At 30.9% G+C, this 22,011-nt stretch overlaps 1 protein-coding gene across 1 annotated transcript; it reads right to left on the reverse strand.

Moving 5' to 3' along the window:
• Window positions 1–812: 812 nt before the first annotated feature.
• On the reverse strand, window positions 813–2,002 carry LOC7477386 (ethylene-responsive transcription factor 4). Its single transcript, XM_002305085.4, has one exon. The coding sequence runs from the start codon at window positions 1,778–1,780 to the stop codon at window positions 1,079–1,081; it is 702 nt and encodes a 233-aa protein (XP_002305121.4). The 5' UTR covers window positions 1,781–2,002; the 3' UTR covers window positions 813–1,078.
• Between the last annotated feature and the right edge of the window lie 20,009 nt (window positions 2,003–22,011).

Raw genomic sequence — 22,011 nt, forward strand, 5'->3', positions numbered from 1 at the left:
TCTAATCGCAACTTCTTCATGTATCGTATTTTGGAACCATCACAAACACAAACTACAAATATTTTAATAGCCCAAACTCTTAAAAGCAATTTCAATCCCCACCTATTTTCATTATTTGCTGTAGTAACAGTTGCAGCCCCAATATATAAAACCTTTCTATTAAATACGACGACAAAAGGTGCCCTCGAGTGAGAGAAATTGAGAGACTTGAAATATGTTGGGAAAATAAAATAAAATAAAAATACAAGAAGAACATTTAAATTAAAAGAAGTGGCACACAGCATTGCATGGGTTGCTTGGCAAGTAAAATTGTAAATCAATTGCTTTCATTACCTGCAGAAGGCAAAAGCAACCAGACATATAAACAACATCACACTGTTTTCAAATAGTGGTTTTCTTGCATTAATTGGACAGGAGGTATTCCATCAATTCACTCCAGTTTTTTCTAACAAAATATATATATATATATATATATAAAATAAAAATTCAACCTATAAAAACAAAATTAAAGACACCAAACCCTATTTCCCAACAGGGAAAAAAGATGACGCCAAAAACAAACAACAATATCACTGCAATCCAGTAGCTATGATGATGACATCTGTCCCAATTAGCGCTCCCAATGAAGACAAAACCACTTGGGTAAAAGGGCATTCCTACTAATATCACTATCAACTTACACGCTTTCTCCAAAAACAATCACAATCTTAACAACAGAAGCCGATACTCGTGCTGTCCGTACGGACACATTCACGGCCGACGGTTCCTTGTTCTTACAAACTCCGGCGACAAGAAAATAAATTAACAGAAAATTGGGAGAAATTAAGGTTATAATCTATTGATTAAAGAGTTCAATAAAAAGAGTGATACAGTGTTTTTCAACAAACAACAGTAAAGAAACAGAGTTTCCCTCACTGTTGCTAAAAAAGAGATCTGCCAATACGTATTCACATACGTTAAAAAGAAAAAGAAAAAACTAACAGATCACATAATTAACCTCTCTCACTTTTTTTGTGGGTCTTTTTCTAATCTTTTCTAATATAAAAATAAAAAAAAGGCCAAAATTTTTTCTAAAAAATCATGCAATCTCCGGTGGGGGAGGAAGGTTAAGATCAAGATCAACAGATCTTCTCGGAGTCTTGACATCTTGATGATTCAAATCAACGACAGAGGATGAATCAGAATCACTCAAGACCCCACCGCAAGAAAAAATCACCGGCTGGTTAGGATGATGATGATACCCATGATCGAAAACCATCCTTCGGTATTGACTCTTCATAAATGCATCAAAATAAACCACCTGCTGTTGATTCATCGCCATCGGCTGAAACGGCAATCTAACGGTGGATACAGCGGGACCAAGATTAAGATCCAACGGTGCATCACTGCTACAAAACTCCACGGTACTACTTTGACTGGGACTCTGATTATTACCACCACCACCACCACTGTTATTCTTGCTGGCAGCTTTCTTGTTGCTGTCGATAGAGAGAACGTTTTTCTTAACGTTCTCGCATGATGGATATGGAAAGTTAGTCTTTGCCTTAGAGCCACGGAACTCACGTGCGGCAGTATCGTAGGCACGTGCAGCTTCCTCCGCCGTGTCGAAAGTGCCAAGCCAAACCCGGCTCTTCTTACTCGGGTCTCTTATCTCGGCAGCGTACCTTCCCCACGGCCTCTTTCTCACTCCTCTAAAATGCACTTCCTTGCCTCCTCCACCACCACCAACAATTCCGCCTCCGCTAGCTTTAACGGCGGCCGTCTTCTCTCTAGGCGCCATAATTAAAGAAAAAAACTTCTTGTAGCTTTTACTTTTTGAAAAAGGAAGCGAGCATGAAAAAGAGAGAGGAGGGGGGGTGGATTTATACAGAGAAGGAGATGGGGGGGAGTAAATGGGAAGGCAAGGGGGGCGTGGACGGTCAACGATGGATTTGACTGTGAGAGCTGGGGCGGCTATAGATTAGCTAGAAGAGTGTGGGTAAAGAAGAATAATAAAGTGGTGTCCGAATTTTATGGCATGTGGGATGACTAGAGAGCAAGACCGTGAAGAGAGAGAAGAGAGAGGGTATTTATGGTATATTATATTATTATACGGTACCATGTGGTATCATTCTTATCAGCATCTAACGGCTGTAAATTCACTGTAGATTGCGTGCGGTGGATTCATACCATTCCCACATTGCTCCACTGGCGCGTGCATTCATGATTTTTGCAAGGGGCGCCCCCACAAAAAAAAAAAAAAAAAAAAGCCTTCCCTATTTGGATTGCTCATTGAGATAAAAAAGTCTCTTTCCTTTTAATGATCCCTTGAATTTGGTGCTGATTTGAATTATTCCAACTTTTTAACAGTTTTTTTTAAAAGTTATTTGTATTTAAAAATATATTAAAAATATATTTTTTAAAATTATTTTTGATATTAATCCATTAAAATAATTCAAAAAAAAAATTAATTTGTTTAAAAGTGCAAATGTGCTGCAAAATTGAGATTGTGGTAATTTTTATTTTTTAAAGTATTTTTTAATTTTTTTCACTGAAAAAATATTAAAATAATATTTTTTTTGATGATTTTAATATTTTATTCCAAAATATTATATAAATAAATATATTTTCAATTAAAAAATACTATACTCACATTACCAAACATACACCACACCAAACAGTTAAGCCATGCTCTTTCGTTTCATAAGTAAAGCATTTGTTCAGGCTAATCACAAGAGAATCGTAGAAAATATGTTTAATTTATAATTAAATTTTTATATAATGTTCCCATCATTTAAGAAAAAAATAAAATTCCATACCAAATATCTTTATTTTTAAAAGTTGGTTGAAAGTTATTATCGATAAAAGAAATAGGAGTGCAGACAAAACCAGCAGAGTTTAATTAGGTAATTTTTATGATTAAATTAGAATGCTAAGAACTTCATTAAGATTTGTGTTAAAGACAATATTTACACCTAAAAGTGATAACTGTAGCACTTGTTGTTGTTTATAGGTAAGAGAAATATTGATAATTAATTTCCATTTTTAAGCAGCCACGCAAACAAAGCTACCTATAAATCTATTATCTTGAGGAATTAACCTGGGCAATTTTGATGTCTTAATTTTTTTTTAGTTTAACATAGGTGTCCGGACCAGCTTGCGCGTACCTCGACTAATCTCACGGGCCCTGAAGTTAACGATCATATAAGCCTCCAGTGACCATCATATAAATAACCACAGAGGTTGAACCTGAGATTACAGAAAGAGCAAACTTTTAATTTCAAGTTTTTATCACTGCACCACCATCTAAATGGTTGGATGTCCTAATTTTATACATTAATTTCGATGGTCAAAGCATCCACCCTCTTATCATTGAAAAGAAAAAAATAATAATTATGTCCTATAGTCTTGTTTGCCGCGTCCTTCCGCTATGAACACGGTCAAAAATCATAACCTGAGCGCGTGAGGTTGGGATCACCCAGGGAGCGAAGCTGGTGGTGAAACTTGGTTGATGGAGCTGTGTGGCACGCGTGGATCGTGGCTTATCTGGGATTTTCTTACTTTAAAAAAAAAAAAAGAGTTCAAAACCATATATAAATTATAATAGGTCAATTACACGCGATGTCGCAAGTATAACATAAACGGAATAAAAAGTCAAAAAATGCTTATACTAATCTAAAAAGTTGATGATACATAATAAAATGAAATGCAAAAACATTGAAAATATTGATATCTAAAGGGTAGTCATACGCGAGTTGATTTATAAAACTTAGAAAAAGCAAAAAAAAAAAATTCAAAATCTAAAGTGAAAAAAAATTGATTATTTGCTTTCGTTTTTGCATTTGCATCAACACTTGCAAATTATTGCGAGTTGTTTAAACTAACAATCAAAAACAAAACAATTATTCATATGAATAATAAATTCATTATATATATATATATTATATATATATTTGGAATTTAATTGATAAAAGTAATAGATTTGAGATGTAATTGAGAATGAGTACATAAATCTAGGGTGAAATTGAGATTTTCCTTTGATTTTATTTTTTTAAGAGAGAATAAACATCGTTGCTAGCCCGCGATCCGATTTTCAATATCCACGTGACATTAGTTTCTGATAACCCCAATATCAATTTAATGTGACAACCTTTTCCCATCACTCTCTCTTTTCATTGTTGTATCACACGCTCTATGATTTCACTAACCATCACCATTAGCATATCTTAATTACATCCGCGCCAGCACTGTTTGGTAACGCGGTCTGTTAGAATGATGCGGTCTATAACGCGGTGGTTGTTACAGCAACCTATCAACCTCGGATCAGGGCTATGGCTTCCAATTATTTGATACTCCCGAGCGAGATCCGTAATTAATGACTACCCTGCAGTAGTAGGTTCCATCTGTTGAATCTGAAAGCAATGGTGCCTTAACTGGCACCGCATCACTGGGCCCTCGCCGGAGGCAGGTGTGCGTGTCATAGAATGATGCAGCAGTAAATAGACTGCAGTTTTTGCAGCGTATAGTTGCGTTTAGAAATCATCATGCCCCGATTAATTGCTTTTCGATACGAGTAAAATGCTTGAAAAGGGCCTTAACTTTAATCTTCTTCAAGCCCGGTAAGATTTAGGGTTTCCATACGGTCATCATCTGCATTGTAATCGATATTCCATTTCTAGAAACTAGCGTATAGGGTGCATATCAACTCCTCCGAATGCACGTACGCCTGCTATATTTTAAACCTAATCAATGTTGTTAGGTTTTGTGGGCAACTTCGAAGAGGACATTACATGATTTACTTGGACATTGCCTATACCTGCTGATACCATGGAGCCCAAATGTTCACACCAGCACAATGCACGTTAAATCTTTCACGTCGTTATTAATGTTGTTAAAAGCTACACGAGCACTCCATTGATTGACTTGGTTTCAATATATTTTTATTTATTTATTTATATATGTGAAGGGCATGCTACTGCCAATAGCATTATTAGTAAGCACTGTGAATATATAAGAATATATATATATTTTTAATTAATATAGGTGTTCGAGCTAGTTTATACGTACTTCGACTAATCTTACGGGTAATGAAATTAACGATCATGTAAGATTTTAATGGCTCTAAGAATTGTAAAGCTCGAACTAGTGATCTTTAAATAATAAATTTAAAATTATATTTTCATGTTGGATAACAACTCTTTTATTTTATATAAAAATATGAACATATACAGACTCGAAATTGACAATATAAAAAAATGTCTTTGTTATGTTTTCTAGAGCAACCACGGTAGAGGCACTAGTCGTATGGCTGCCCACAATTTCCAAATTTCACACTGCAGAATCACTAAGATCCACATTTCCCAATAATTCTCCGGCCAGAGATTTCACTAAAAACCAAGACCCCACCGCAAGGTATCCACGCGTCCAAATTGACTCCATTGACTTCATATTTCATGTATAAACCTAAGAACAAGGAAAACTTTCGTTGGAGTTTTTTCTTTCTCATCAAGCAGCTGTTTATTTTTATGATTTAAAAATATTTTTGAAAATAGTTAAATATTTTTATTTATTTTAAATTAATATTTTTAAATCATTTTATATGATAATATTAAAAATATTATTTTAAAAATAAAAAAATATTATTTTAATATACATTTCCAATCAGAAAACATATTAAAAAACAATTCCCTGCATTCCTGAAAACCCAGAAATATTACAGAATCTCGTGGTAGGTGTTGCATGATTTAACTAATTTGTGCGGCTAGGAATGGAGGAAGCATCGGGCATTGATGTAGATAATGTGAAAGATTTGACAACATAACATTATTATTATTAATTTTTTTTAATGTCGTTTGATGGCTCCCGAAACATGAAAAACATTGACTAGTCAAGCAGGCACCTTCCCTCCCGCCTCCCTCTGGCGTGTTGACAGGCAAAGCCTACATGAAACACATTGACCTGAAGGGGTCCCCTTGCGTTTTGACAAGCAAGTACAAGCACCCATTTTTGTGGCTGCATTTGAATGTCAGAAATTGCTGCCCGATCAGATAATTCGGCTCTTTAATATTCGACTCGTGTTTTTTTTTTGGTTTTAATAGCCAACGGTATTGGAATACCAGTTTGTGCATAGCATGCTTGGAATCCTTGTAATAATTGAGTCAGAACCATGCCAATTCCCATCCACACATTGATTAATACGTTAATATTTGTTTTAAAAATATATATTTTTAAAAATTATATGTTTTTAAATTAATTATTTTAGTGTTTTCAGATCGTTTACATATTCCGATATAAAAATAAATTTTAAAAAATAATAATAAAAATATTATTTTGATGTATTTTCAAATAAAAAACACTTTGAAAAGTAATCCATACCAGAATATCAAACGAGCTCTTAGAAAAATCCAATTTCCTTGAACATGATTAATTAATACATTTAGAAATAAAAAATACAGCACTTCTATGTTATTTCATAAAATTATAAAAGTAAATGATACGATAACTATCCCAAATAAAAATTGTCATATTTAACTTTTCATATAAATCAAAAATATTATTTATTTGTTGTGAAAAAACATGCAACAATTATTGATGAATATTGCAATAAAAGAGGAATACGAAAGAACACAAAATTTAACGTGGCTCGACAATTCTCCTACATACATTTATGCAAGGAGCTTTTATTTTTCCCTATGTTGAAATAGAGTTACATAATATGTATTTATAATAGACACTAAACTGCCCAAGAAAACCTAGCTGCCCAAGAAATCCTAACCATCTAATGAGTATTAATAATTTGCCTATAAACCACAAACCACAACAATCTCTACATTGCTGGATATCCACCCCTTAGAAGAAAAGTAAGGAAAACTCCACCCGGGACAATAGGTTGGGAGTTTTCAAGCAACAATCTCCACATTGGACCACAATCTCCACATTGTCGGATCTCATCTAACATCTGAAGACATTAATTAAGTGCAAGCAATGCATGAACTTATCAGTTGTAACAAGCTTTGTCAACATGTCTACTGAATTCTTAGAAGTGTGAACTTTTTCAAGCAACAGTTCACCAAAAGAAACCAATTCCTTGATCTTGTGAAACCTCACATTTATATGCTTAGTTTTTGTATGATACACTTGTTTTTTTGCCAAGTAAATAACACTCTAACTAAACTTTGTTGAATACCCAGCTTTTTGACCAAACCTGTAAGCCACAAGACTTTCTTTTCAGCCTCAACCACTACCATATATTCTAATTTGGTAGTAGATAATGCAACCAGAGACTGAACCATTAATTCCAACAAATAAGCCCCCTACCAGAGCAAATACATAACTCGTAGTAGATCTCCTGTCATCCAAGTCCCTTGCATAATCCACATCTATATACCCCACAATTGAAGGACCACCATGTTGTTCGCTAAACATGATACCATAGTCTGTAATACCCTTCAAGTATATAAAGATCCATTTGAATGCTTTCCAATGCTGTCGTCCCGGATTTGATAGAAACTTGCTCACTGCATTGACTGCGTGTGTCAAATCTGGTCTTATACAAACCATAATATACATTAAACACCACCGCACTAGCATAAGGAACCTTGACCTGTTTTTCACTTCATTATTTATCTTTGGGCATTGTGCAATTGATAATTTAAAATGATTTGCTAAAGGTATACTCAATGGTTTTGCATTGTCCATGATGAACCTTTATAACACTTTTTCAATATAGCTATATTGAGATTATCATAATCTCTTGGTAGTTCTATCTTTGCGAATCTCCATCATAAAAATCTTCTTAGCAGTACCTAAATTCTTTATGTCAAGTTCTCTACTCAACAAAGTCTTCAACTTGTTGACATCTCTCATACCCTTTGCAACAATCAAAATATCATCCACATAAAACAAAAAAAAAATATATGAAAGAATCATCATCAAGGCTCTTTACGTAAAAACAATAGTTATACTTCTATTTTTTGTAGTCAATCCTGATCATGCAGGGGTCAAATTGTTTGTACCATTGTCTTTAAGATTGTTTTAGTCCATAAAGTGATTTCTTCAATTTACAGAATAAGTGTTCCTATCCAGGTTGACTAAAACCTTATGGATGTACCATGTAAATTTGCTCCTCCAAATCACCATAGAGAAAAGTTGTCTTGATATCCATATGCTCTAACTGTATATCAAAATGTGATACCAAACTTAACACAGCTATGATAAAAGTATGTTTGATTACTGGGAAAAATATATCATCATAGTCAACCCTTCTATTTTATAAGTAACCCTTTGCTACTATACGAGCCTTGAACTTCCTGATATTGCTTTTTTCTTCTTATACACCTATTTACATCTTATCTCCCTCTTCCTCTCTAGAAGTTCAGCCAACTCTCATGTGTGGTTCTTATACAGAGACTTATTTTTTCTTCCATAACACCCATTAATTTATTTTTATCTTGATTATATAATGCCTTCTAGAAAGTAGTATAATTCCTGCTACTAGTAATACATACATAAAAGATCAAATCTTCAAAATCATACCTAATAGGTGGTGACCTGGTGGCGTGATTGGGCCTACCTAAAGCTATATTGTCATGGTGTTGATCTTTTGAACTAGAACTCCCTGAATTCTGAAAGGTTTCTTCCTTAATATGAGTATGTAGATCCACATGCACCTCATAATCATTATTGCTATAATTTTTTAGCACTTGTTTCTTTTCTTTTTAAGTACACTGTAACATGACTTTTTCATCAAAAATCATATCTATACTGATTACCACCTTGTTTACCTTTAGATCCCAGAGCTTGAAACCTTTAACCCTTTTCTAATACCCTAGAAAGATACACTATCTAAACTTTACATTAAGCTTTAATCTCTCATCATTAAAAACTTGCACATAGGTTGAACATCCAAACACTCTCAAACCATAGTAATCTATTAGACTCCTTATCCATACCTCTTATGCTACTTTTCCATGTAATGCTATCCTAGGTGATTTTTAATCAAGAAACATGTTATATTCACCACTTTTGCCTAGAAAGTTCCTAGCAAGCTTTGTATTCAGCATGAGACACCTTTCCTTTTTAGCTATTGTTATATTCATCCTTTTTGCTACACTATTTTATTGTGGTGTCTTGCGTACTGTGAAGTGTATCTTGATCAAATGCTACTCCCACAACTCTATGAATTTTGAATGTATGTACTCAGTATCATTGTCTGACCGGAGACATTTGATCTTTCTTCTTGTCTGATTTTCTATTTCTGTTTTTCATACCTTAAACTTGACAAATGTTTCTGACTTGTATCACATGAAATACACCCAAACCTTTCATGTATATTCATAAATGAAAATCATGAAATATATTTATCCTCCACGTGATGCTAGCCTTACCGAACCTCAGACATCTGTATGAACATAGTCAATAATCTCCTTTGTCTTGTGTGTGGCTGTCTTGAACTGCATCTTATTATGTTTTTCAAGAACTCAATATCTGTAGAAATCAAGTTTGCATGTTTTGACACCCTTTAATAGATTTTTCTTATGAATCTCCATTATCTCACACTCATTCATATGGCTTACTTGTTTGTGCCACAAGAATGTGTTATCTATCTCAGATTCTATGATTGTAGCTCCACCTATAAATATGATACCTAACAGTATTGTAGAAAAACCTGTAACTATATATAAATACCTGAACTTTATGAAAAAATTTAATTAATCATAATATATTTAAATATTAAAAAATAATATAACAATATTAAATTATCTAAATGTAAATTATACATCTATTTAATACATGTGTATTTTCTATATAAGTTTTTATTTAAATGACCATTATATATTTATTTAATAAATGTATGCTTTTTTATATTTTCTATATAACTTTTTGAATAGTTTTTTTTTCCACTTTCCCTAATATGTGTTTCTTATGTAACTTTTTTTTTTCAATTATACTATGTTTCTTATATTTCTTTTCTTTTTTGGATGTGATTTTCATATAACATATTTAAAACATATTTTCTATGTAACTTCTTTTTTCACATACAAAAAAACCTTTTTTTCAACACTACGTATTTTTCTCAAAATCCATCATAGAAAAACATTTGATTTTAACTATATATATCTCAAGACCATATAATTGTTTTTCTCTCAATCCATAATCCATAGTGGAAAAACCTCATTTTACTTTATTTAATAAAAAAGACTACATTGCTAGTCAAATATCCCTCTATAATTTTAAAAAAGGCTTCTATAATGTCCATAACATTTCTAGATATTAAAAATAAAAGACTTTAATTTTTTTTCTCTCGAAGTATTGTAAGCCATGGATATTATATTTGTTAATATCTTGAATATAATTCATGAATATAAAATTATAATATAAAAATGTTTAGTAAAACTTGAGTAATTCATATACAACGCACATGCTTAAAAATAAATCTTTGACCAAACAATAATTTTGCAATATATACAAGATGTGGTAAGTGGGATTTGAACTATTAATCTCATGAATAAGCATTTTATGAGAAACTCACGTACTATTATACCAACCAGTTATTCACGTTAAACATAGAGATTAATGTGAATGTGAACCCTAATGTATGTTAATTCTGTATTTACAATAATTATAAAAGTAACAGATAATTATTAATCTCGAGGGGCAATTAACCAATAGATTTCAAAGGGAAAGCAAGGCTGCTATGATAGCCTTGCCCCCTCGGAGTCAACAAAAGCATTTTGCATGCAGAACATCCATGGAAGAAGCGGAAGTGGAAAACCTTTACCCAGCGTGCTAACTTACGAACTTGAACACGAAAACTTGAAAAAGTTAGGACAAGATTCCTTTTTTAAAGTCTAACCACCACGTTTTTTTTCTTCCCAATTTCCTGTAATTAAGAAATTCTACTACATAGAATGAATGATATCCATGTATTTCAATGTTTGAGAGTGTGATAATTTTTGTTTTTTTGTTTTACACCTTTCTGTAACTCTATGACAGCCAAATGCAGCTTATATTGGATTTCTGTAACTCTTTAAATGCAACTAAACTAAATAATGTTGAAATTTCGTATTTGAGTATTTAGTTTTATTACTAAATTCTGATTAATTATATATCTATTGTTTTTTTTTTCATTCTCTAAATAACAAAAATAATTAAGAAGAGTATTTTTTTTCCAATATAAAACCAATAAAATCATTGATTTTCTTTTTAAAAAACGAACTAAGTTCCCCCACCCCCCAACCCCCGGTGATCTAACCAAAAAAAAAAAACACAAGCAGCTTTGATTTATCAGCCTTGGACTTGCAGCTGCTTTGAGCTGACAAAGACATTGATACAAAAAAATAAAAAATAAACATTTAGCTTTGCAAAATTCTAGTGAAAACAGCACATTTTCTTTGAATCTTTGCCGGTAACAACATCGGCAAAATACAGTAGTGAAAACAGCACAACAGCAGTGGTTTTCTTTTAAAAGATAAGGGGAAAATTGAATGAAAAATTTTTCGAATCATTCGGCAAAAAACTGGTTATTATTATTGTTCAAACTAACAATGTTTTTAATGCTGGAATTATTCTTATTGAATCAATTTTTAATGTTTGGTCCTAATTGAAGAAAATATATTTTGTTAAAAAGGGGAAAACTCTTTTTATATTCGGGGCAAAATCAAGCCACCTGCAATTTTAGACAACAAGTAATGATGATCAGAATTGAAAGGGTTATTGATGTTTATGATTCAAGAATTTATGAAGCTATCTATATTTAAGCTTGTTGCCCACAAAATCTAGAATGCTTTAATTAATTATTAACAACTTTCTAATATTATGGAAATTAAAAAGGTTTTTTTGAAGTTAGACCACTATGACGACAGAATTGTCTTGAAAGATACTAATGACATTGAAACGTAATAGAATTCCATCGAATTAATGGCCAAGGATACATATATTTCTTGCTGGATTGTATAATGACTTTGAACAAGTTCGTGGAAAGATTTTACGTAAAGAGCTGATTCTGGACTTTGAAGAATGCTACGTTTTGGTTTGACGAGAGGGACGTAGGGCATCATATAACTTTGAAGGGGCTTTGAAAACTCTGATGCTTTTGCTTTCACGGCTTAATTAAGAACATCAGGACAAGACTAGGCCACACCAGCCTAGAAACAAGAATGGTTACAAATGCTCTCACTGCAATCAGACTAACAATACCAAAAGTCAGTGTTATGAACTTTTGAGATATCTCGAATGACGGGATCATACTCGTGATTCATGAAAGAAGAATTTGAAGAAGACCTCCACTGCAACAACTATTGAGATAAAAACAGAGAATATGATGTTATTGAAAGAACCCTAGCATTGGTAGTAGTCGTAGATAATGATAGTGGGGTTTTAAATATTTCTACACTTATTTCTAATAATATATGAATAATTGATTCTTGTGTTACAAATCACATAACGTTTGATTCTAACCTCTAAATTTGTTCTCATGTAAATTTGTTAATTTCTACTACAACTGGTACTTCAACTCTAGTTATCGAGGGATGATTTTTAACCCTTATTGACATTTTAAATTTATATTCCATTCTAGTTGTTTCGTCATTATATTATAATTTATTGTTAATTTCTCAAATAACCTAAGGTTTATCTTATATGATTATTTTCCAGCTTGATTTTTGTGTATTTAAGGACATTCGAACTAAACAAATAATTAGTTATGGTATGAAGCGAAAAAAAATTATATTACTTCAACTTAGTGTTAATATAATAATTTTTAATAATGAATTGCTTTAAGAAGAAGAAGAAGAAGACAACTGAAACCTGTTTATGACATCAAGGTTTAGGATATGCTTCCTTTGGTTATCTAAAAAAATCAATTTTAAATTTATTTTTTAAAAAATGATGTTTCGAGTTTTCAATTTGATGTTCATAAATCATCAAAAAGCCATCATGCTTTATATCAATTAAGTTTGAATAAAAACCCATGTATAATACATTTTGATTTATTGGGTCTATCTAAACTTTCTAAGTGGATGACATTGATTTATTATTTTTATTGATGGCTTTACTATGATGACGTAGGTGGCATAATGAAATTCAAAGTTAAATTATTTTTTTTTGTATTTTACGTGTAATCCTAGAAGAAAACACATTATTTTCACCACTCAAGTTTCATTCTCGAATGATGTGTGGTTAATTTTTTCAAAAGGAACGTGAACATATATTTTTTTATTCAAATCCAACATCTTACTTTAAAACTTTCTTATCCCAAATTAGTCCAAAAAATTTCATTAGTATACGACAAAATTTTTTTATAGTGCTAAGAAAATAATTAGTTGTATTCTATTAGTTATTTTCTAGAGTTTACTTTGAAAAAACATACAAACATAAAGAGAAGAGAAATTATAAAATTCATGACCTACCAAAAATAATAAGAATATCTCCACTTGGAATTCTTATCTTCTACTTATATCTTTTTATTTTTAAAAAATAAGCCCTATATAGTAATTAATAAAATATTACTAATTACTTTTAATACCGTGAAATTTCTTATTTTATGACATAGTTTTCCTGAAGGATATATGGTAACTTAATTTTCTCTTTTTCAGTCAAACATCACAGCTGCCATTCTCATTTTTCGAGAAGTAAGAAATTGTAAAAAGTTGAAATTCTTTTCGTTTGTTGAATAGGTATAAGTAATTTTTATTTATGTTAGGTCAATTCTCGCTCAAATTTATGGTATAGACTTTAATAATTAGTGACTTAAGCCGTGTTGTTTTGGAATAAATTGTATCATCTAATGCTTGTAATACTTTCTAAGAAATTGCCAAGTCTGACATTTTGATCTCGTTTCCCTTCATACAGTAGTGAAGTTGAAATCATAAGGTTGCCTCCAATTATTTAATGCCATGCATAGTTTTGCTTTGCTTCTTTAGTTTCATAAGTTCCGGCTGCCATTGACAGGAAAGCGAGTTATGGACTAGCCATTTTAGGGCCAGCTCGATCGGGCCATTGAAATCCAAAGGTCCATTTAGATGGGCCGACCTTCACCCCAAATCCTTTTGTAGCTAATATCATGAATATGTCATCCCACTTGATTTGGATCAATTTTATATTTTTATATTAGTTTTTTTTTAACTTACCTTAAAAAGGGTTGAATATGTGAAGGAAAAGGTTAATTAGAAGACATGTTGGTTGGTGCTGACATTTAAATCCAAGCATGTATATAGAATGGATGGATTTGGCTGCCACAGTAAAATTAAATTTTTACCCGAGATGGTGGATTTCTGCCCTTTGATTCTCTCATCTCTTCATTAATTGTAGGTTCCTAAAATAGATCATAAAAACTACAACAAAAAAATTGCTCAAACAAAATATCTCAAAGAGAGACTAAACTATGCATATAAGAGTCACTCATCAAATACAACTGCATGTTGCCAATCTCAATGTAGGAGAGGTCCAAATGTTAGCTATGGCCGCCAATAAAAAAAAAGTCAGGCATGAGGAAATCTTATATCTAGTGTTTTTTTTTTTTAAAAGGAGGAAAATTATGCAAAATAGGCAAACATGAGTGTCGTAATAGAATAAAAGAGATTGATGCATGGCAATGAGATTTCAGGTGGTGATACATAAATCATATTGATGAGATAAAAAAAAAAGACAGTAGAAAGTGTGTGTGTGTGTGTGTGTATAGAGAGAGAGAGAGAGAGAGAGAGTTTCATTACCTCGAGAAAGATAAATTAGGTGATTAAGAAGAAAATTGAGTTGATAAATATGACATGCATAAATTAAGTCCTACAATTAAATATCACTTGGAGTGCTAGGAAGAAAAAACCCCACCTCTTTTTAGAGAAAAAAAAGAGGGATAATTACACGTAGCATTCTTAGTTTATTTGTTTTCACTTTGCTTTTATTTTTTTTTCTAGAAATTATACTATTAATAATTTGACAATAAATAATAATCAATATTTTGAAAATAGCTTTAATACCTTTTACATGCATTGAAACATTACTATTTATAGATTGATTTGTTAAATCTACAACATATGGTATACATTTTGAAATTTAAAAATACAATAACATTGCATGGAATACAACTGTGGATAAAAATAAAGCATCCTTGAATTATGATAATTTTATGAAAGAGGTTATAGGATGAGACCAGTTTGGCATTGTACATATTAGTTTTATAAAGAAGGCCAGTAATGTAGTGCCATTGATTTGGAATGATACCATGGAAAGAGTTTGGGACTCCATGCCTATGAAAAAACTCAATCGACCAAGATCTTTTAGGGTATTTTTTTAAGTGAAGTTGGGTGATAAGGGTTTGGATATAAAGAATATGTAGACCAGAATGCCATCCATATAAATTAAGACAAAGAGATTGATGTAAGTAGATTTGAGAATAAAGAGAGATAAGTCATTCATGGAGCCAATAAGTCCAAGGAAGAGAAGCTTGAAGCTAAGCCTAGAAAAACATGCATGTGGTGCTTGTTTGAGGTTGTATAATACTTTATATAAAATGAAAAATATGATTAGGGAGTTGAGGATAAGAGATGTCAGGTGGTAAAGTCTTGTAAACACCCTCGTTGAGAACACCATGTAGAAATGCATTTTTAATGTTGAGTTGATGTATAAGGTATTGAGCTTGGACTACATGAGAGAGAATAGTCTAGATGGTAACTGGTTTGATTACATGACTGAAAGTGTTATCATAATCAATATTTTGTTATTGATGAAAGCTTTTTACAACAAAACAAGCTTTGTAATGCTCAATAATACCATCAATATGATGTTTAATATGAAAAATCCATTTGCAACTGATAATATTCATATGAGGTTTGTGAGGAAGCAATATCCAAGTTCAATTATGCATAAGAGCAAAAAATTTATCAGCCATAACACTGTGTCATTTTAGATGTTCTTCGAAAGAAATAATAAAACAACTTGGTTAATTAATTTGAGTTGCAGTAACAATGAGTAGAGCATGTTTGGTTAGAGCTGTCATATATAAAAAAGAGTTGTTTAGGTTTGAAGATATTATTGTGAGACCTTGTTGTCATTGGATGACTTGGAAGTAGACAAATATAATTATACCTATATGATATTGATATAGAGGGAGGTAAGACTGGATATGATTGTAGAGAGTCGTTAGTGTTTTCTGCAATAAATTGTGATGAAGATTGAGGCTCAGTGCAAGATGGTGATAAGCAATGAGGACTCTTTTGAGTGTGTACCCATGCAACAAAAGAAGCATGTGAGAGTAAAGGGTGAGGGACGTGATACAATGAAGTCTGGTTAGAGGTTAGAGCTTGAACATTTGAGGGATTAATAAATGAGAATTGATTTTCATAAAAAAATGATATGACATGAGATAAAAATACAACCAGTAGATTGATAAAGACATTTATAACCTTTATGATAAGAGTTATAAACAAAGAATATATATAGAGAGAGGAATGTAAATCAAGTTTGTGACGATGGTAGGGACAAAGATATAACCAACATGCACATCCAAATATTTTTAGAAATTGATAATTAGAAGTGCGATGATATAAGAGTTCAATAGGAAAAATATAAGAGGTGACATGAGAGGAAAAACAATTGATAATATAGGTATATATGAGAAAAACTCCATCCCAATATGTTTGTGGGATAGAAGTATTAAGAATAATAGCAAGACTAATTTCAACAATGTGACGGTGTTTACGTTCAATAGAGCCATTTTGTTAGTGAATATAAGGGAAAGTTATGCAATGAGTAATATCATGATTTTTTAGATGAGTGTGAAAACAATGATATTACCACCATAATCTGATTGAATAACTTTTATTTTATGATTTAAGTGATTTTTAACATGACATTTAAAGTAGAGGAATGTTGATAAAATATCAAACTTGGCTTTGATAGGAAATAACCAAATAAACATGGAGAAATCATCAATAAAAATGATATAATAACAAAATCCATTAATTGATAATTGAGGAGCAAGACCTCATACATAAGAAAAAATTAAATCAAAATGATTTTTTAGAGACACTTGATGATGATTTAAATGGAAGACAATGACCCTTACCAAGTTGGCAAGCATTATAAACAGTAATAGAGGTCTAAGATATAACTAGCAAATTATATCCAAATTATTTCTTTGACTATTCTCAAGGAAAGGTGCCTAAAAAGAGCATGCAATTGGGTGAGTGATACATTTATACTAAGAAGGGCAGTGAGATGTTTGGTGATTTTTAAAAGATTATAAAGATGATAAAGACCATGTTTAATATTGATTTTGAGAATGGTGAATCTCAAATACTGATCATTGACATAAAAAAAATAAAAGGTGCAATTCAAAATATACATGATTATCTTTAACAAATTGATAAACAAAGAAAATATTTTTATTTATTGTTGGAACATGATAATGTACCAATGAGAATTAACAAAAGAGAAGGCAAATGATGATGGTGTTAGTTGTGGTGAGATATGCTTATGAAAGAGTTGTAAGTTGAAATGTTTGGTCAAAGCAATGCCAACATTTAAGTGCAGTATGACTAGTTTTTAAGCAAATTTGACAAAAAAAAAAATCATGGTAAGTAGAAATGGAAGGAAGTATTTATAGAATTAGTGGGTAAGGAATGACCACAATGACATGATCAACCATAAAAGGCATAATGGTTGCCATGATGAAAAATAGTTCCACGATGAGTAGATTTGGGTTGTTGATTTATGAAGTTGATATAAGGATTTATAAGATTGACATGATTGACTTGTTATTCAATCCATAATTCATGCATAAAAAAGAAGTCACATAGAGCATCTAAAATAATAGGTTAAAGACGAATAGTAATTGGGGTAACAAGAGGAGCATAATCAGATGGAAAGCCAACAAGTATATATGAGATAATTTTATATTCATGGAGGTTTAGGCCAATGACATTGAGAATATGAGTGAGAGTTTTGGCCTTTTGATAATATCTAAAGATGGATTATCCATCTTTTTCAAATGTATTTAGTTAAAGACAAAGTTGAATAGTTCATGTTTGTGAGTGTGTGACAAATCTTTTATTGAAGTGAATTCCATAAGACATGGGAAGAATAAATATCAATAATTATAGGGGTGATGGATTTATAAAGGGTAGAAATAAGAGTGTCGATGATGAGTTGATTAGTGGCAAGCCATTGAAAATAGACAAGATTAGGAGAGAATTCAGAAGAGTTTTATGATGTTGTGAGAAATGTTTTGGAATATGAAGGAATATGACCTTTAACATAATCTAAATAAATAGTGGCAAAGAATACAAGAGGTTTTTTTAATAGAGAAGTTGTCTTTGGCAAGTTGAATTTTAGGTTTTTTTAATAGAGAAGTTGTCTTTGGCAAGTTGAATTTTAGGAAGATTAATGGTGGGAAGGAAAGAGAAAGAGAAGGAGAAGGAGGGAGAGTTATGCACAAGAGAATAAATTGCAGAATTAAAAGAAAAAGAATGTAAGAGAGAAGGATCAACTATGGATAATCTATAAAGCTAGCTGTCTGGCATGAAGCATTAATATTTTGAAAATAGCTTTAATATTGTTTTTTTTCTCTCGTTATATACGTTACGGAATTTTAAAATATAATAAAACAATATGAAATACAACTATGAATATTATCTTCATCTTTAATTTTTATCTGCTGGAGATTTGATCGAGTTATCATTTGCATGATTCTTGGCTGGTTTGAATATTGATTGGATGGATATTGTTCTTGTTGGATTTGTGCTTAATCTTTGGCTGTGTTTTATTGCAGAATTGATTCTTTACTTAGTATATGCTTGTAGCACAATGAATGATGTCTTAATATATAACACTTTATATTCTCAGGTTCTCAAAAAAAAAAGTCAACAAAAAATCAAATTATTTATATTATTGCTATATATTATATGGTATTTAAAAGACTAAAAAGCTTTTATATCACAACTTTAATATTGAATTAGAAAAAAAACCTACCCACCATGGATAACTTATTTTTCTTTCGTTTCCTTTTCCTTTTCAATCTTCAACAAGCCCACAAGAAATAATTGGAGCCATTATCTTCCAATGACGAAAGATGAATGAAGGAGCTGATGCTACAATCTCTTGATTGTTCACAGGAGGAAGCAGATATAAATCGAACAACACTTTCCACACTTGAAAAGTTACAAGCATATAAAAACACAACTTATATTTTAGAAAACCAGGACGTACTCCACAGCCATAAAAGTAGAATAACAAGTTGCAACAACAGCAACAAGCTATTATTTGAACAACCAGCTCATTTTTGAGATATGAACATCCAATATGAAAATTGGTAGATTAATATAACCATTACAACTTTGGCTTTATGTGTTTTTCTGCAACCAAATGTCAAAAGCATTGGCAGAAATATTCAGACAATCATAATTATTTTCCATCAAATATGAGCACCATAAAGGCAATGAAATAATCCTGGCACAAGCCAACTATCTAGAAAGTAACCTAGTAATAAAAGCTTGGGACTAAAAAAATTGCTTTTTCTGTAGTCTCAGGTTCGAACACTGTGATTGCTCATATGATGGTCACTGAAAGCTTACATGGTCGTTAACTTCAGGATCCGTGGGATTAGTCGAGGTGCGCACAAGTTGGCCCGGACACCCACATTAATAATAATAATAAAAAATCCTAGCACTGTCGTGATGAGGAGTGATGTGGGAAAAAAAATTGACTCCAAGTTTTTAAATTTGATAAAGTCCAAATTAATCACAATTTCCATACCTCGTATCCATACTGACTAGTAAAAACAAGATCTCAAGTTAAGTGTCCAAGCTAAAGATTTACATGATTGTTAATTTTAAAACCCGTAAAATTAATTGAAATACACACAAATTAATCCGGACAACCACGTTATTAATAATTAAAAAAGATCTACAAAGAATAATTTCCCGTTACCAACGTGATTGAAATACACAAACCTATATAAAGGAGTTGAGACTCCTCTAGCTGAGTAAAACAATGGTGCAAAAAAAAAAAAAGGAGAGCATCTCACGGAAAGAATAAATCAAATCAAAAGTCTTGCAATCCGCATGCATTGAAACTTCCTTGGCTTCTTCATATAGCCATCAACATATTTAACAATCAATAGATTATCACAATATATTAATCAATAGAGTAATTCTTGAAGCTCTTGAAGGGAAAACGGGTTTTGAAAACCAATATTTTAGGTGTTTTTTAGGATTTTAAAAAACAAAAGATATTTAATAATTAAAAATTTGAGCGAAATGCACTAGATCCTTGAAATCCAATGGCCAAAAATAATATCGTGCAAAAAATCAATAGATTTTGTATTCGATTGGGTGCAAATAAATGGGACAAAGAAGAGATGATGGTGTCAGAAAACGATATATTGTGACTTGAAGAGAGAGAATAGCTGATATGTTATTTGGTATAAAATATATATTAGGATAATTTGGTTATTTTGTCTAATTTTAAAATTTAAATTGATTTAGAATGTAAACTATACTTTTTTTAAAAAAAAGAAAAGCGAAAAAAAAAAACTAATATAGAATGTAAAATATAATTTATTCAAAAAAGCACAAAAAAACTCAATCCAAAAAATAATACATTATCTTATAAACTAAAAGAATTAGGAAAAAAGAACAGTGTAATTCACCAATGGATTACACTGTTGAATAATGTTTTTTTTTTTTAAAAAAAAATTTACTGATTATCAAACTTTATTTCTTTGCAATCTAATCCTTCCAACTTATATTATAATGTTTTTATGTGTTAAAAGTTGTTTTCTCCTTGCATCTTGTCACATGTATTAAGTATTGATGAGTATTTTAGTGATATATTAATTAATGAGTGTTTTAATGATATATTAAAGATCGATTTGTGAAGTAGAATTTTAGGTTGCAGTTATAAAAAAATTTAAAAAATAAAAATCAATTTTTTTTTAAAATAAAATATACCCTAATTAACCTCTAAGATAAAATAAATAAAAATATATAAAATAAAAAGAACAACTTGGGTTAATATTTGCACATGCACCTATATTTTGTTTTTACTAGAAGGATTAACTATTCTTTTTAATATTTAATTAGTTTTAAAAACTTTTTTTATTTATCAATTTATATGTTTTATAATTTATTTTATTAAACATAAACAATATCATTTCATTTCTCAATTAAGACACGTTATTTCAATGGTGTATATATATATATATATATACACACACTGAAATAAATTTATGTAAAACATTATTATATTAGTGTCTTTGGTACGTGTAATTTATTAAAAAAGAAGAAGATAAAGCTGTTATTTTAAATAAAAAAACTGAATTCTACAATGAATATTGTTTTTGGTTAAAAGCAAAGGGTACTCTAGTTTGTTTCAAAAGCAATTTCTTTTTTTAAATGACAAATGTTTTGGTTTCAAAATAAAACAGATATTAACCGAAAACTATTTGTAAAAAAAAAACCTATATTTTAAAAACCTATATTATCAAATAAACACATGAAAAATCATGAAATATCTTTTTTTTTTTTTTATCTATGCTTTAGTATATGAAAGTTCAATGGATCTTGACTAATTCAGTCGAGCCGAGTCGACTTATTAAGCGGTAAAACTCTCTCAATAATAATGTGTTTTATTCACAAAACTCGAACTCAAAACCTTGTTTAAGAAAAATAATTACCGAATCATTTGAACCAATCATCATTGATATAAAATCTATATTATTTTAGGTATTTTTAATTTAATAATTGTTCATCTTAAAAACTTTTAGTAAAACATGGGATATCACAATACCAAAACCTTATTAACCATTTAATTAGTCACGAAGCCATAAAAAGTGAAACCCCTTCCTACCACCAACAGCCCCAATCCATGGCTACAAAAATTCTCAATAGTTACACGAAACACAGGCAAGAACATTAATTATAAGTAGTGCATTTACACCGTTGATTATTGCTCTTCTAATAAAAACAATTATAAAGCATAATTTTTATAATAATTTAATATTAAAAAAAAATATTAAAAAAAAACGTTTGAATAATT

The sequence above is a fragment of the Populus trichocarpa genome, chromosome 4 (genome assembly GCF_000002775.5).
Source record: "Populus trichocarpa isolate Nisqually-1 chromosome 4, P.trichocarpa_v4.1, whole genome shotgun sequence".
Taxonomy (NCBI): Eukaryota; Viridiplantae; Streptophyta; class Magnoliopsida; order Malpighiales; family Salicaceae; genus Populus; species Populus trichocarpa.

Coding starts and splice junctions, on each gene's coding strand:
- LOC7477386 (XM_002305085.4), bottom strand. CDS start 1,780: ATGGCGCCTAGAGAGAAGACGGCCGCCGTTAAAGCTAGCGGAGGCGGA.